This window comes from Chaetomium tenue, assembly GCF_020726465.1.
Source record: "Chaetomium tenue strain MPI-SDFR-AT-0079 chromosome Unknown F5144scaffold_7, whole genome shotgun sequence".
Classification (NCBI taxonomy): domain Eukaryota; kingdom Fungi; phylum Ascomycota; class Sordariomycetes; order Sordariales; family Chaetomiaceae; genus Chaetomium; species Chaetomium tenue.
In genome coordinates, this window is record NW_027117335.1 from 129,665 (window position 1) to 142,217 (window position 12,553).

Sequence of the window (12,553 nt, forward strand, 5' to 3'; positions counted from 1 at the left end):
GTTCACCCCGTTCCAGGTCCTAGTCGGCACGAGTAATTACATCATCCAGGCTCGAGCCGGGATGCACGCAACTCGTGTAACTCTGCTTGCTACTAATTGGCCAAGCTTGCAGGTTCGACCACTCTTTCTATGCGCGATGAAATACAACAAACAGGATTGGAAGGTGGGGGAGGAGTTTCTTAGGAAAGCGCAGGGGAGGGCGACCCAGGTCAGCACAGAAAGATGCAAACCAACACAAGGTCCTGCCCTGAATCACTGACCGAGGGACGATTAATTATGGAAACACGGGAAGGTGACGGTGGAACATTAGATGGGTCTAGAAAAATGGTGATCAACTGGGAATGATATAAAACACCATGGACGGGATCCAAAGAATTGGCGGGATGTGTAGTTCAGTTGTGATTCGCCCTCCTCACCTCTGCCCAGTATCACCATCTAGCAGGGCTCTCTTCACAAGATGCGTGTCTTATCAACACTGAGCCTCGCGGCCCTGTCGGCGCCGCTGGCTTCTGCCGCATTTGAGGGAAACCTCAACTACCACAGCCCCTCCCTGCGTCATGTTAACCTTGGAATCGATATTCCCGTTGTCTCGCGCCGCAGCTTGAAGCGTAGTGCCGTGCCGTTCAAGCCGTCCGAGCTCAACTTCACCCACGGTATTGCGTCTGGCGACCCTTACCCGGATAGCGTCATTCTCTGGACTCGGGTTGCCCCCTCTCTGGTCTCTGACAACAGCAACGTCACCGTGGAGGGAACCGTTGCTTTGTACAACCACGAGACCGAGCAGTATGTCAAGGCCGATCCCAACCCGATCTGTGTTGAGTGGCAAGTCTGGGAAATCAAGTCCAAGGGCCCCGCGGGCCCCGGCAAAGGCCCCAAGAAGCAAGTTGCCGCCAAGGGCACCGCTTACACGACAAGCGATATTGACTACACTGTCAAGGTTGGTGGAAGCCCATCTCATTCAAAATCTATCACCCTAGACTGACAAAGAGACAGGTCGAGGCCAAGGGCCTTAAGCCGTTTACCGATTACAACTACCAGTTCACGGTCTGCAAGTCCGACAACGCCAGCCCGGTGGGGAGGACCAAGACCGCCCCGGTAGATAATGCCAAGCTGGACGAGCTCAAGTTGGCCGTGTTCTCGTGCAGCAACTACCGTAAGATTACCTTAGTACTCTCTTTGAAACTGTCGAGCGTCGCTAACCTGCAATTCAGCTAATGGCTATTTCAACGCATACGGCAATGCCGCCCGGAAGGACAAGCATGACTATGTGATCCATCTCGGTGACTACATCTACGAGGGAGCCCAGCTGGGCGAGCGCGCACACAACCCCCCGCATATCATCTTTAGCTTGTGGGACTACAGAACTCGCCACGGACAGGTGGGAAACTCGGGTTTACTAGGTTTTGGATTTGGAGAGATGGCTAACACAAGGGACAGTACCGCACCGATCCCGACCTGCAACTCCTGGCTCAGAACTACGCTTGGATGACGACTTGGGATGACCACGGTATGAGCCGCGCTATTCATCCCTTTTGCCCACCTTTCTAACCAAAACGGCCAACAGAGATCGCCAACAACGGCTACAGGGACGGATTCAGTGCCTTGAACAACACTGAGGAGTCGTTCCGCACGGATGGCCCTTCCATCTCCGTTGACCAGCGCAAGATGAATGCTGTGCGTGCCTACTTTGAGTGGATGCCCATCCGGTAAGCTCTTTTTTCCCTTCCCAAATTCCGTTCAAAGATGGCTTAACCCCCCGCAGCCAGGTCGACCTCGACGACAACCTCCGCATCTGGCGGTCGTTCAAGCTCGGCAACCTGCTGGACCTGATCATCCTCGACACGCGCAACTACGACCGCAGCATCACCAGCCTGGGGTGGAACGACCACTACATCGACACCATCCGCGACGACGCCTCGCGCACGCTGATGGGCTCGCGCCAGGAGAACTGGTTCTACAACCAGCTGACCCAGTCGTCCAAGCGCGGCGCCGCCTGGCGCGTCATCGGCAGCCAGATCGTCTTCTCCGAGATCGGCAACAGCGGCGACAACTGGCAAGGGTACCTCGCCAACCGCAACCGCACCTTGAAGCACCTGTACGACAACAAGATCGGCAACAACGTCTTCCTCGCGGGTGACAGCCACCAGAACTGGGTCTCGGATGTCACCTGGCTCGGCAAGGCCGACTACGACTCCAAGACTGGCGAGGGGTCCGTTGGTGTTGAGTTTGCCGGCACCGCCGTCTCATCTTCCGGCCAGAGCGGGCCCATCCTCGCCGCGAGGGAGAAGGCCCGCGCGTTGGTCAAGGCTCATGAGGTCCTGCAGTGGCAGGAGGGGTACTACCGCGGGTACTATGTCCTGCAGGTCCGGAAGGAGGGCGTGACTGCTCAGTACTTTGGTGAGTCATTCCCATATCGCAACGGTGTAATTGAAAAGTAAAGTTGAAGAAACTAATGCCCGTCGCTTTGCTAGGTTCGCCGAGCGTCGCCACCCCCAACGCGTGGGATCTCCCGCTGGCCAACTTCACGGTCGCGTCGGGTAAGAACCACTTGTCGCGCCCCATCGGCGGCGGGAATGTTGAGGCTGGGTTCGTCCGTGGGGGTACGACCACGGGGACTAACGTCACTCTGAACACTGAGACTGGGAAGTGGGATACTATCGGATTCGAGAACATGTTTATTCCCAAGAAATAAGTAAGCCCGAGATGGGTTGGCTGGGAGCGAATATTGAGTATCTAGTACTATTTATTATCAGCGGTAATGTCTTGAACTAGGCGGTAAAATAATACTATCTCGCTGAATTTTATGAACTATGGGCATATGTGACGAACCTGTCCAGGATCCTATCCTGTTAGGGTTCAGCTTCGTTGAAGGTAATCTCTCGAGGATGCTTAGGTTCGGTGCAGCCAAAGGGTGCACAACAATAGACTTGTCTCAACAGTAGACTTGTGAGCTTGTAGCGAACTGTAGTTGTGATTGCTAACTGGAGAACTCCCAGAGCTCTCCAGAACGAGTGGCTATATACCATCTGGTCTACAGGTACCTTCGTACTTGTGCCTACTGGATCGTCTTATCCCCTAGGCGATCCGTACTGGATCGCCTTATCCAATTCACGATCCACTGGATCGTGAATTCCCTTCCACGATCCGTTTCTTATTGGCTGATGCCCCATCTTTAATCATTGGCTCGGGCCGCTCCCAGCGCGGTCCCGCTTGGCCGCTGCATGCGGCCGTGTTCGTGACAGCATAGGGGATATGGCTGGGGACCCGAGGGCGGCAAGCAAGGACCCGGAATTCTTTTCTAAGCTACACTTAGAGATGTCATGTAATAGTAACTACGAGATGTTTGATCTTCCACCTCTAGCTTTACCTTTCCATGCCATTACTAGTAGTGTTCCTTTGTCCATTAATACCGCAACCTGCTATTTACAACAAGTTGGTAGCTGGTAGGTTATATACGTGAAACACTCCGTAATTCATCGCCTCTCACCGCCATTAATCATGCCTTCTACAAATAGCATTAGTCTAAGCTATGGTCCATGGAGACGTGTGATGGTTAGTGTCTAGTGGAGATAGGGCTGACCGTGTAGTGTCAACACTTGAGACTGGATGGGGTCCGTGGAATTAAAACTAGCATCATCGTTGTGATGCGTCAGGGTCTTAGCTGATGGGCCCCGAAGGCACAACCAAGGTTAGAGGAACCATCGGTTTGTTGCATAGGCTGGGTATACCCGTCTACAATGAAGAATTATTTTGAAAGTTGGAAATCCTCATGGACTTGGTACTCGCACCCCGTTGTCTCCTCCGGCCTCGTTGGACGCCCTTAACCCTAACCCCGTGTGAGCCGACGCTGACATGGCTCGAGCATGGGTCTGGCCCTAGCCAGGTTCTTGCCTCCCATTGATCGGAAGAAAGCCGATCGCTTGCTGCAGCCCAGGCAACTTTGGCTCGCGGTGTGCCACTTGAGCGCTGCCGTCTCTGTGATCAGCAACTTTCCGGCAACACCACACGTGTGACGACAAAGTGATTGCTCGGAGAACGGACCGAATGGGGTATTCTCGTCACCGCATCTACTCGTGCTTTTTTCCTCCGAGCATCGCATCACGCGTTCTGCAAGGGATGCCCCTTTTGCATTTTTGGGTCCGTTAGCGTCTGCCCAAGGGGCGCTCTCAAGTGCATAGCGTCACAAAAAGGGAAGAATCCCAAGATCTCATCACCGTTAGTGGTTGCCATGCGTTGCTGGGAAGGCACAGCCAAGAGTGTCAGTGACGGGAAGAGGGGCGGACCTGCGGGCGACAGGGGCAGCTGCGGGTCAATGGCGGGGGATGTGCGGGCTGGATGGTGCTATCCAATCAAAAGCCTGCCTTTGCCGCTGGGCCCGCCCGCGAACCCAAACTGATCTGGCCAACCATGGGACAGGACGACCTTGCAACTCACATTCCTCTCTCCCAAGAACGGGCAGCGGGCGTTGGCGAGGTCGCTCACAGGTCGCACAGCGCGGGCGCTATTTTCGCCGAATCCTTGCCCGTCATGCGAGCGCAGCTGTTCCTGAGCAAGTCAGAAGCGACTTCACACAACGGCGGCCAATGAAGGGCCCAATGGCTGCAGCGCCAGTGCCGAGCCGGCCGCCTACTCGCCCATTGTCGCCCACTCTCGCCCACTTTCGACACGGCTTCCGGCTCGCCTGCACTGGTCTTGCGTCTCAACAGCCGCTATATACCCAGTCTGGCCCATTGACACGCAGTGTCGTGCTCCTGCTGTCACCCATTTGCTATAGTCAGAGTAATTGCGTCCTGCGTATCTCAATCACATCGTGTTTCGGCATGGCGGATACCGTGGTCCATCCTTGAACTTTGACGTCTCCTTGCGACGCCCCCCTCTCTTCGGTATCTTTGACCCGGTTGCTTAACCACCATGCCACCTGGCGTGCCGGTCTATAACTCTGTCTTGGTTCTTCTGCTCACGGCTTCGTCTTGGGCCCCTTCCTGTTCCGCTGCGCCGTGGACCGGACAATTGTCGCGTCGATTCAACTTAGTCCTCGATTATTCCCCCGCCCCGTCGGCCGAGGACGGCCCTCCAGCATCCGCCGGTGCACTTCGCGATCCCAAGTATCTCCCGGCTCAGATCGGTGGCATTGTCGGCGCCTACGCCTTCTCGCTGGTGCTGGTCGCCCTTCTTCTTCTTGCTCTTTCCAAGCGACGCCGCGACCACCTCCGGAACCGTGACCGGCCTCCTGAGGACGAGGGCATCTTCTTCGAAGAGTTTAACCCGTTCCCCGACCCGTTCTTGCTCCAGACCGAAGAGGACTACAAGAGACAGCTTGAGGAGTTCCAACGACTGGAGGAGATCGAGCACTTCCAGCATCAGCAGCATTTCCAGCAAACACAGTTCCAACACCCCCAATTCCAACCTTTTGAGCACTCTGAGCATCAGCAGTACTATCACCCACAGTTTCCACAACCGCAGTTCGAACCCCAGCACGCCCGGACACTATCCCTCCAGATCCCAACGAGCCCGATTAGGAATTTCTCACTTCCATCCCCTTCGCCTTTGAGCCCGACCAGGACTGGCCCGCTTAGCCCGACGAAATCGCAGCGTTCGGTTTTCACTGCCCCCTCGCCGACTTCGACTATCCTTGCCCCCGGGATCGATCTCTCAGTGGATCAGACGGTCGTAGGCCGAGACAGAGTCATGGCGCAACAACAGTTAGAGGAGATGTACAAGTATGTGATGGAGCAGGAGCAGGCTAAGGCCGAAGGGCGAGAGTACCAGGGGCCACAGCTCACTTCGCCGGCGTCCAACACGATGAGCGCAAGCCCTGCCAAGGCGGGTGGCCTCAAGAAGGAGAGGAACAAGCCGACGAGCTTGAACCTCGCTCGGGATGAGAAGGCGCAGTCCCGGAGCTCTTCCATATTCTCCTTCCTCAAGTCTCCACGCAAGAACAAGATGGGCGCGGCAGGCATGAGCATCTCATCTCCCATCATGACGCCCATGTCGGGAACCTTCCCACGGCACGACGACCAAGAGATGAACGCCATCCAACCCCGCCACTATGCACCCCCCGCGCCGCCCCCTGTCCATTCCGATCTCCCCTTCCGGCGGGCAGCCGCTTCGGCAGCCGGCAGCAGCAGCCACCTGCCCACACCGGACATCTCCCCCGTCAGCACGCAGAGCATCGACTCGCGCATCGACGCCGCCGTCGGCCTACCCCCAACCCGGGTCGCCCGCCGCGAACAACGCGAGCGCGAAGGCCGCGGCAACGACCGCCTCCCCTACCACGCGCGCGACATCTCCTCCACCGCCACCAGCATAGCAGGCGACCACGAGCCAATCTCGGCATCCTCCGAAAAGTCCACCACCAAGCTCGTCAGCCTGCCTCTATCCCCCCGCCCCGGCGCCACGCGCTTCCCCAGCGACATCTCGCTGCCGGCCTCCCCGCGGCCCCAGCAACAATCCTTCCAACTCCCCCCCCACACCACCAACTCCTCCACCGCCTCCTTCCCCCGCCCATCCGGAAACGGCCCCGGCTCCACCGCCGTCCGCGAGGGCGGCGCGCTGCCCCTCCGCGCCTACGAAGACGCCTCGGTCAGCAGCCCGACGGCGCCCAGCTACGCGACCACCAAGCAGACCGTGTTTACGCGCGGGCCCATGTCGCCCGGCGGCGGCGGGATGGCTACGGGTATGCGCACCCCTTGGACCGGGGCACCGGTGCCCTATACCCCTTACCAGCCGTTCTCGCCGGTCGTGCCCATTACGCCGAGTGTGGTGACTAAGGCGGATCGGAAGAGGATGAGGAGGATGGAGCCAAAGACGCCGACTGTGGAGATGGTGAGGAGTGAGGAGGATATTTGGTGATTTTTGTGTTTTTGTATGGGGGAGGGGTTGGTGTGTTTTTGTGAGGTTGGTTGGCTGTATGTAGGGTCTGTTTTCTTTTTGTGGTTTGGGGGAGGGTAATGCTTGATTCCATCTATGGCTTGGTTGAGTCCGTTAGCCCGGGGGTGGCTTTTGCATCTGGCGATGCGGGAGGGTAGAGGAGGATTTGATATCCATAGTGACGAGCAATTGATGAGTTTTCAGTTTGATGCAGGTCGAGGTGAGGTTTAGAGGATGTGAATGATTCCATTTTCCTTCCCTTCCGAGGACAACACAATTCCTACGGAAAATGCGATATTGTGAGGGAGGTGATGTTTCAAGTGGAGCACGGTGAAACCGTTAGCCCCGGTACCCCTACCCAGTCCCCGATGCCGAACTTGGTCCATATCTCCGAAGATCTGGACTTCTACAAGCACAGCTGTAAAAAAGCTCTGGCCTCGATGACGCGTGTTGCTTCGAGAACAATCTGGGGAAGCAGAGGAGGCGAAAAGTCTTTCAGGCCTGGGAACATCCAGGGACCACCAACCGGTGGATGACGCTCGCTACGCCACGCTCATGTCATTTCCCGCATCTATATTGTAAAGAACGGAAAGTGGGCGGTACGGGCAGGAGGAGGAGGGAAACCTCCGCAATTGAGCCATATGTTCCACGGAGGCAAGTATCGTTGCCGCGCGGAGCCGAAGCAGGGTCCCCGGGTATCCCTCCCGAGATGGTCGGGGAGGCGTTGGCCATGAGGCGTTGAGGCGTTCTAGGCCGCAAAGTTTGCACATAGGGTCCATGGCGGGCAAGTGTTTTATTCAGATAAAAACAGGTCAATACCGGCCCGCAGGAAAGTGACCGGACTTTCAAGCTTGTTGCCTGCATGAGAGTGTTGAGAATACATGTCCATACGTCATACGACGCCAAATCTGGATTTGGGAGCTGAACGCAGCGAATGGTTGTGCTCGGTTTCCTACTCCAGGTTCCCTGTGCTGGCTGTTGGTAAACATTCAATTGCTGGAATTGTTGGCGTAAAATATTACCTATTCGTACTTCGTAGAAATTTGGCTTTCAACTACACAGGAGTCAGCACGGCGTCGTTTCATATGCCATGCTCCTTCCGATAAAGTCGAGGTTCCTGTCAATCAGACCCTGAGAGACCCTGAGAGACCCTGGCTTTGCTTGGAACCCTAAACGCCCTGACAGGAGCAGAACGCATCAGTCACAGTCCCCTGCAGCTCCCAACCAATCCGGGCAAGCGTCCGCAACGGTGCCCCTGCCGCACGTGCCATCGAAGGCAAGAGTCTCCACTTGAACAGCTCGGCCGCATCCGCCTGTCCATCATACGATTCTGGGGGGAATCGTCCCACACATAACCCGATTCTCTGACCTCCCACCTCCAACCTCAAACCATCGCCAACAATCCTGACAACGCCCAACCCCCGCCCCAAGACTGCCGCCAAACAGCCCGCATACAGTCCAAGACTTTAGATACCCGCTGAAGAAATCCTACCTGTGCCGCTTACGAGTTACCGAATTGGTCCAGCACACCACCTTCGGGTCCCCGCACCTGTCGAGCCGTCGTCACCCTGTTCGTAGGCCCAATCGCTCTTCGCCCGGTTGGCCTCGATTGCCGCCTGCGCGATCCGATCCCGTCGCGGCTTGCAGACCCCGGGCCACAGGGTAGAAAGGGACATCATGGCCGACCTCCCGGCTAGCTCGCCCGACCTGTTCGCCAGCCTGGATGGAGGCCTGGACGCTTTTGATATGGGGGATGGGGCACTCGGAGATAGCAGCATTGTAGACGCCTCGGGCCCCGCTGCTACTTCTGCCACTGCCGCTGCGTCCATCGTAGCCAAGACTCCCATTCCCGCTGCAGATGCTGGTGGAAGGAGTGGGACTTTATCGAATTCACCCCCGGATGTCACCGCCCCCTCCCAGCAGCAGCAGCAGCAGCAGCAGCAGCCGGACCTTTTTAGCCCGGTCACGGCTTCGCAATGGGGCTTTCAGGACACCCCCCCGTATGAGTCCCCCATCAACGACGGGAATCCATTCGGTGTCACACCCCAGCAGACCTGGGATCTTCCGCTCAACCTTAGCCAACTGCCGCAACAGTCATTCTACCTCCAATCAACTACCGCACCTGCTCACGACCCGAGTTTTGCGTCCGCGCCTGCCGTAGACAATTTGTCGCTAGCCTCGGCATTTGCCCCGAACTTGCAACCTCGCCAGCCCGAAACTCTACGAACCATTGAAAATACGCTCACGCCAGCACAGCGCGAGCGCCTCAAAACAATCGCCATGCCTCCTCACCTCCAGTACCGCTCGCCCCAAAGCGCTGCCGGCAGCCCGGACTCGGCGTCAAGCGGCCATGACAAGGGTAGCCTCTCATCACCGGACGGCGCCGGCCAGTCCAAAGGCTACGGTCGGAAACGCAAGTCGTCAGCCGAGGTTGACGAAGATGAGGATGATGACGACCTTGAGCAACCCGTCAAGAGGACGGCGCATAATATGATCGAAAAGCGGTACCGGAACAATCTCAACGACAAGATAGCAGCACTGCGAGACAGTGTCCCGTCGCTAAGGATCATGTCGAAGAGCGCCCGGGGCGAAGACACCACCGAAGATCGGGAGGAGCTACACGGCTTGACGCCTGCCCACAAGCTTAACAAGGCGACGGTAGGCTGTCCTTTTCTTTTCTTTTTTCTTTTTCTTTTCTCTCTTTTCTCTCTCTTTTTTTTCTTTTTTTTCTTTTTTTCTTTTTTTCTTTTTTCTCTTTTCTTTCTTTTTTCTCTTTTTCTTTTTTCGCCACTACAGCTATCTGACACCCTCACAGATCCTTAGCAAAGCCACCGAGTACATCAGACATCTCGAGAAACGAAATAACCGTTTGTTCGAGGAAAACAGCACTATGCACGAGAGGATATCAGCCTTTGAGAAGCTGTTCATGGCCGGCGCCCTGACCGGTCAGCTGCCAAATCCCCTACAGCAACCGCCTACCCCGATACAATACGCCCAAGATGCCGGCAACTTCTTAAACACGCCAATGGCGACACCTCAGTCATCGGACCCCCCGGGGATGATCCCCATTCCGGACGATATGAAACGAATCTTAGCAGCACAACATCTAAACGCAGGTCGTCCATATCCAATCCCCCCGCAGCAATTCGGTCAAACCCCTGCGTTAGTGCGTCAGCAGCAACTCCAGCAGCAGCAGCAACAAGCGCAGGGTCAGACTGGCCGGTGGAACCCCTACCTTGGGAAGCTCATGGTGGGTTCTCTCGCCGGTTTGATGCTGATCTGCGTGGTCCTCCTTGAGGACACCGATGACACCGGGTATACCGATGCACGCGGCCTCAGTTTCCTAGTGAAACAGCTCGGGCCTTGGCTCCGGGCTCCCATCTTTACTGTCGGGGGCTTCGACGCTTCGATTGTGGTCATGCTTGCCAAGTTGAACCAACTTTTATTTTTAGGCGCCTTCCTGTGGGCAGCCTTCTCGTCGTTCTTTGACTTGTCGGCGTTCCGGCCTTCCAAGAAGTCGACGAGCACCCCGACGGATGTTAAAGCGGTGCCATCTCTCGCCTCTCCCATCCACGTTAGGAGACAGGCCTGGCTCACCGCTATCCAGACCGTTTGGGTCCCGAGGCATAATTTCTTTCTCGAAGCTGCCGCCCTTCTGGCTAAGACGATGAAGTATACTTTGAGGAACGTGGTTGGTTCTCACGGTTATCTCACGCTCACTGGATTAAGCGCAGAGGAAGAGACTGCCCGAGTTAAGGCGTGGTCAATTGCCCTGGATGCCCAGCTCGCCGGCGGTGATGTTGAGATCAATAAGAGCCGTCTCACACTCACCCTCATCGCCTCGGGCACCCTCCCAGACACCCCTCTCCGGCTCATGCTTAAGGCATTGCACATCCGGGTTCTGCTCCGGCGGCTCAACGGTGCGACATGGGCTGCTAACATGATTGCTGCCAAGCTGGCGAGGATGAAGTGGAACGAAGCGAGACAGCTCAATCGCATCCTTAACTCCCTCCCCGAGGGCGAGTCTTCCCTTGACAATGCTCTTCCAGAGCACCTCGCTGCCTTGATCGAAGAGGACTGCGATGAGGTCCTCAGCGACGTCATCATCCAACGCGCACACAACCTCGCGTGGAACCAGGACACAACCCATAACCTCGTCGACAAAATCGACGGCATGGACACCGTCGTCGAAGACCCCGCCGTGCGCTCGCCAATGGATGCCGTCGCTTCATGGTACTCCAACGCCACCCTCCACCGCGTTCTTCTCAGCAGCCTTCAGCCATCCCCCGACGACCCTGCCGCCCACGGCCTGGCAGACGACATCGCACTGGCCGTCCGAGTTGCGCCCATCGGCTCCAACGCCCAAGTCCGCGCCCTCATCGCCCGCGCCGTCCTGGCCGATGGCAAGCGCGGCGCCCACATCGTCTCGGCCCTGCAAGCCCTCGGCCCGTCCGCGAACCCGGACAAGCACCGGGACCACAGCAGCGGCGTCCCGCCCCTCATTGACTCCCCCATGACCTCCATCGTGCCGGACCCCGACGCCCAGATGGCCCTGCGCTGCGCCATGGGCATCGCCCAGTTGCAAAAGTTCGAAGACCCCCCCGCCGCCGCCTACCTAACCATCGACTCGGTGCTGCCCGCCGCCGCCGCCGTCGCCGACCTGTCACTCCTCGGGTATACCGCCGCGTTCCACCTCATGGACACGCTCAACCACCACGCCGTCGCGCGCGAAGCGTGTGCGCATTCTCTCGAGCGTCTCGCCGGGAACCTGCGCATCTGGATGGGCTGTGACAGCGCCGCGGGCCAGAAGGCTGGTGTCGATGCTGCGCTGAGGGCGGATATGATTGGGCGGTGCTTGGCCGTGACTAAGAGTGTGGTCGGCATGGAGGCTGATCCGGGGTATGGCAGTATGGATGAGGAGTGTGTGGCGGATGCGGAGGGTGGCGGGTGTTGATCCGATCGGTTCTCCCTCGTCTCCCCCATTCTGTGTGAGTGAGTCCGCCTTGACGCGACGGATGTGTCATGTCTTGAGTTTCTTCTTCTCCCGGTGATGAGTGTTTTTGTGTTGTCGTTGTTGCGTCTGGCATGTGAGACGGCATTTATACTTTTATTTAGTTCCACCACCCTTCTCTTCTCTGTATTTCTTATTCTTCCATTTTCTTTTACTTAGTTACTGCGGTACGTCGTCTTGACTTCGCATGCTACGACACATAGCCTGGATGCGGCGTATCGGCGGCCTTGGGAAGGGCCCGGGGGGAGGGTTTAAACAAAACGGTTGGGCGGAAACAGTCTACTCCATTCTAGGTTGGGCCAGGTCGAGTCGGGTCGACTCATCATTTTTCGACTTTTTTTCCTAGATTTAGCTGAGCCCGCCAGCCAGTTGTATCGTTTAGTTATGGGTTTGAGATGGCCCGGAGACGGTATAGAAGGCGGCGTGGCTCGAGATGAGTGACAAGAAAGAACTAGAGGAACTCACTCTTCTCTTTTTTTTTACAAAAAAAGCTCCCAACTTCAATCATATTGCCAGATGTGTATTGCCATGCCTCCTTCTGCAGCCCTCACAGCAGTAACAGGAAACAGTTGGTCTTGGGTGTTCGTGTCCTCGACATATGAGTTTTCTGGACACATGACAGGTTCAAAAGGCTCACATCATCAATGAAGAGGGCGAAAAAAGAAAGGATAA

The 12,553-nt window shown here is 56.8% G+C and overlaps 3 protein-coding genes across 3 annotated transcripts; all 3 read left to right on the forward strand.

Moving 5' to 3' along the window:
• Window positions 1-358: 358 nt before the first annotated feature.
• F5144DRAFT_378319 (PhoD-like phosphatase-domain-containing protein) lies at window positions 359-2,790 on the forward strand. Its single transcript, XM_066784571.1, has 7 exons — window positions 359-937; window positions 994-1,153; window positions 1,212-1,378; window positions 1,438-1,507; window positions 1,565-1,706; window positions 1,763-2,397; window positions 2,472-2,790. Exons 1-7 carry the CDS (start codon window positions 458-460, stop codon window positions 2,690-2,692), a joined length of 1,875 nt encoding a protein of 624 aa, XP_066638514.1. The 5' UTR covers window positions 359-457; the 3' UTR covers window positions 2,693-2,790.
• Window positions 2,791-4,911: 2,121 nt separating this feature from the next.
• On the forward strand, window positions 4,912-6,852 carry F5144DRAFT_551463 (uncharacterized protein; the record flags this gene model as incomplete). Its single annotated transcript, XM_066787692.1, has 1 exon — window positions 4,912-6,852. One exon carries the CDS (start codon window positions 4,912-4,914, stop codon window positions 6,850-6,852), a length of 1,941 nt encoding a protein of 646 aa, XP_066638515.1.
• A 1,695-nt stretch (window positions 6,853-8,547) lies between these two features.
• Window positions 8,548-11,824, forward strand: F5144DRAFT_551464 (uncharacterized protein; the record flags this gene model as incomplete). Its single annotated transcript, XM_066787693.1, has 2 exons — window positions 8,548-9,528; window positions 9,686-11,824. 2 exons carry the CDS (start codon window positions 8,548-8,550, stop codon window positions 11,822-11,824), a joined length of 3,120 nt encoding a protein of 1,039 aa, XP_066638516.1.
• Window positions 11,825-12,553: the final 729 nt, after the last annotated feature.

Excerpts from the sequence above, each read along its gene's own strand:
- F5144DRAFT_378319 (XM_066784571.1), top strand. The coding sequence starts at position 458 with ATGCGTGTCTTATCAACACTGAGCCTCGCGGCCCTGTCGGCGCCGCTG. Across the intron at positions 1,154-1,211 it reads GTTCTCGTGCAGCAACTACC|CTAATGGCTATTTCAACGCA; the intron begins GTAAGATTACCT and ends CCTGCAATTCAG. Across the intron at positions 1,508-1,564 it reads GACGACTTGGGATGACCACG|AGATCGCCAACAACGGCTAC; the intron begins GTATGAGCCGCG and ends AACGGCCAACAG.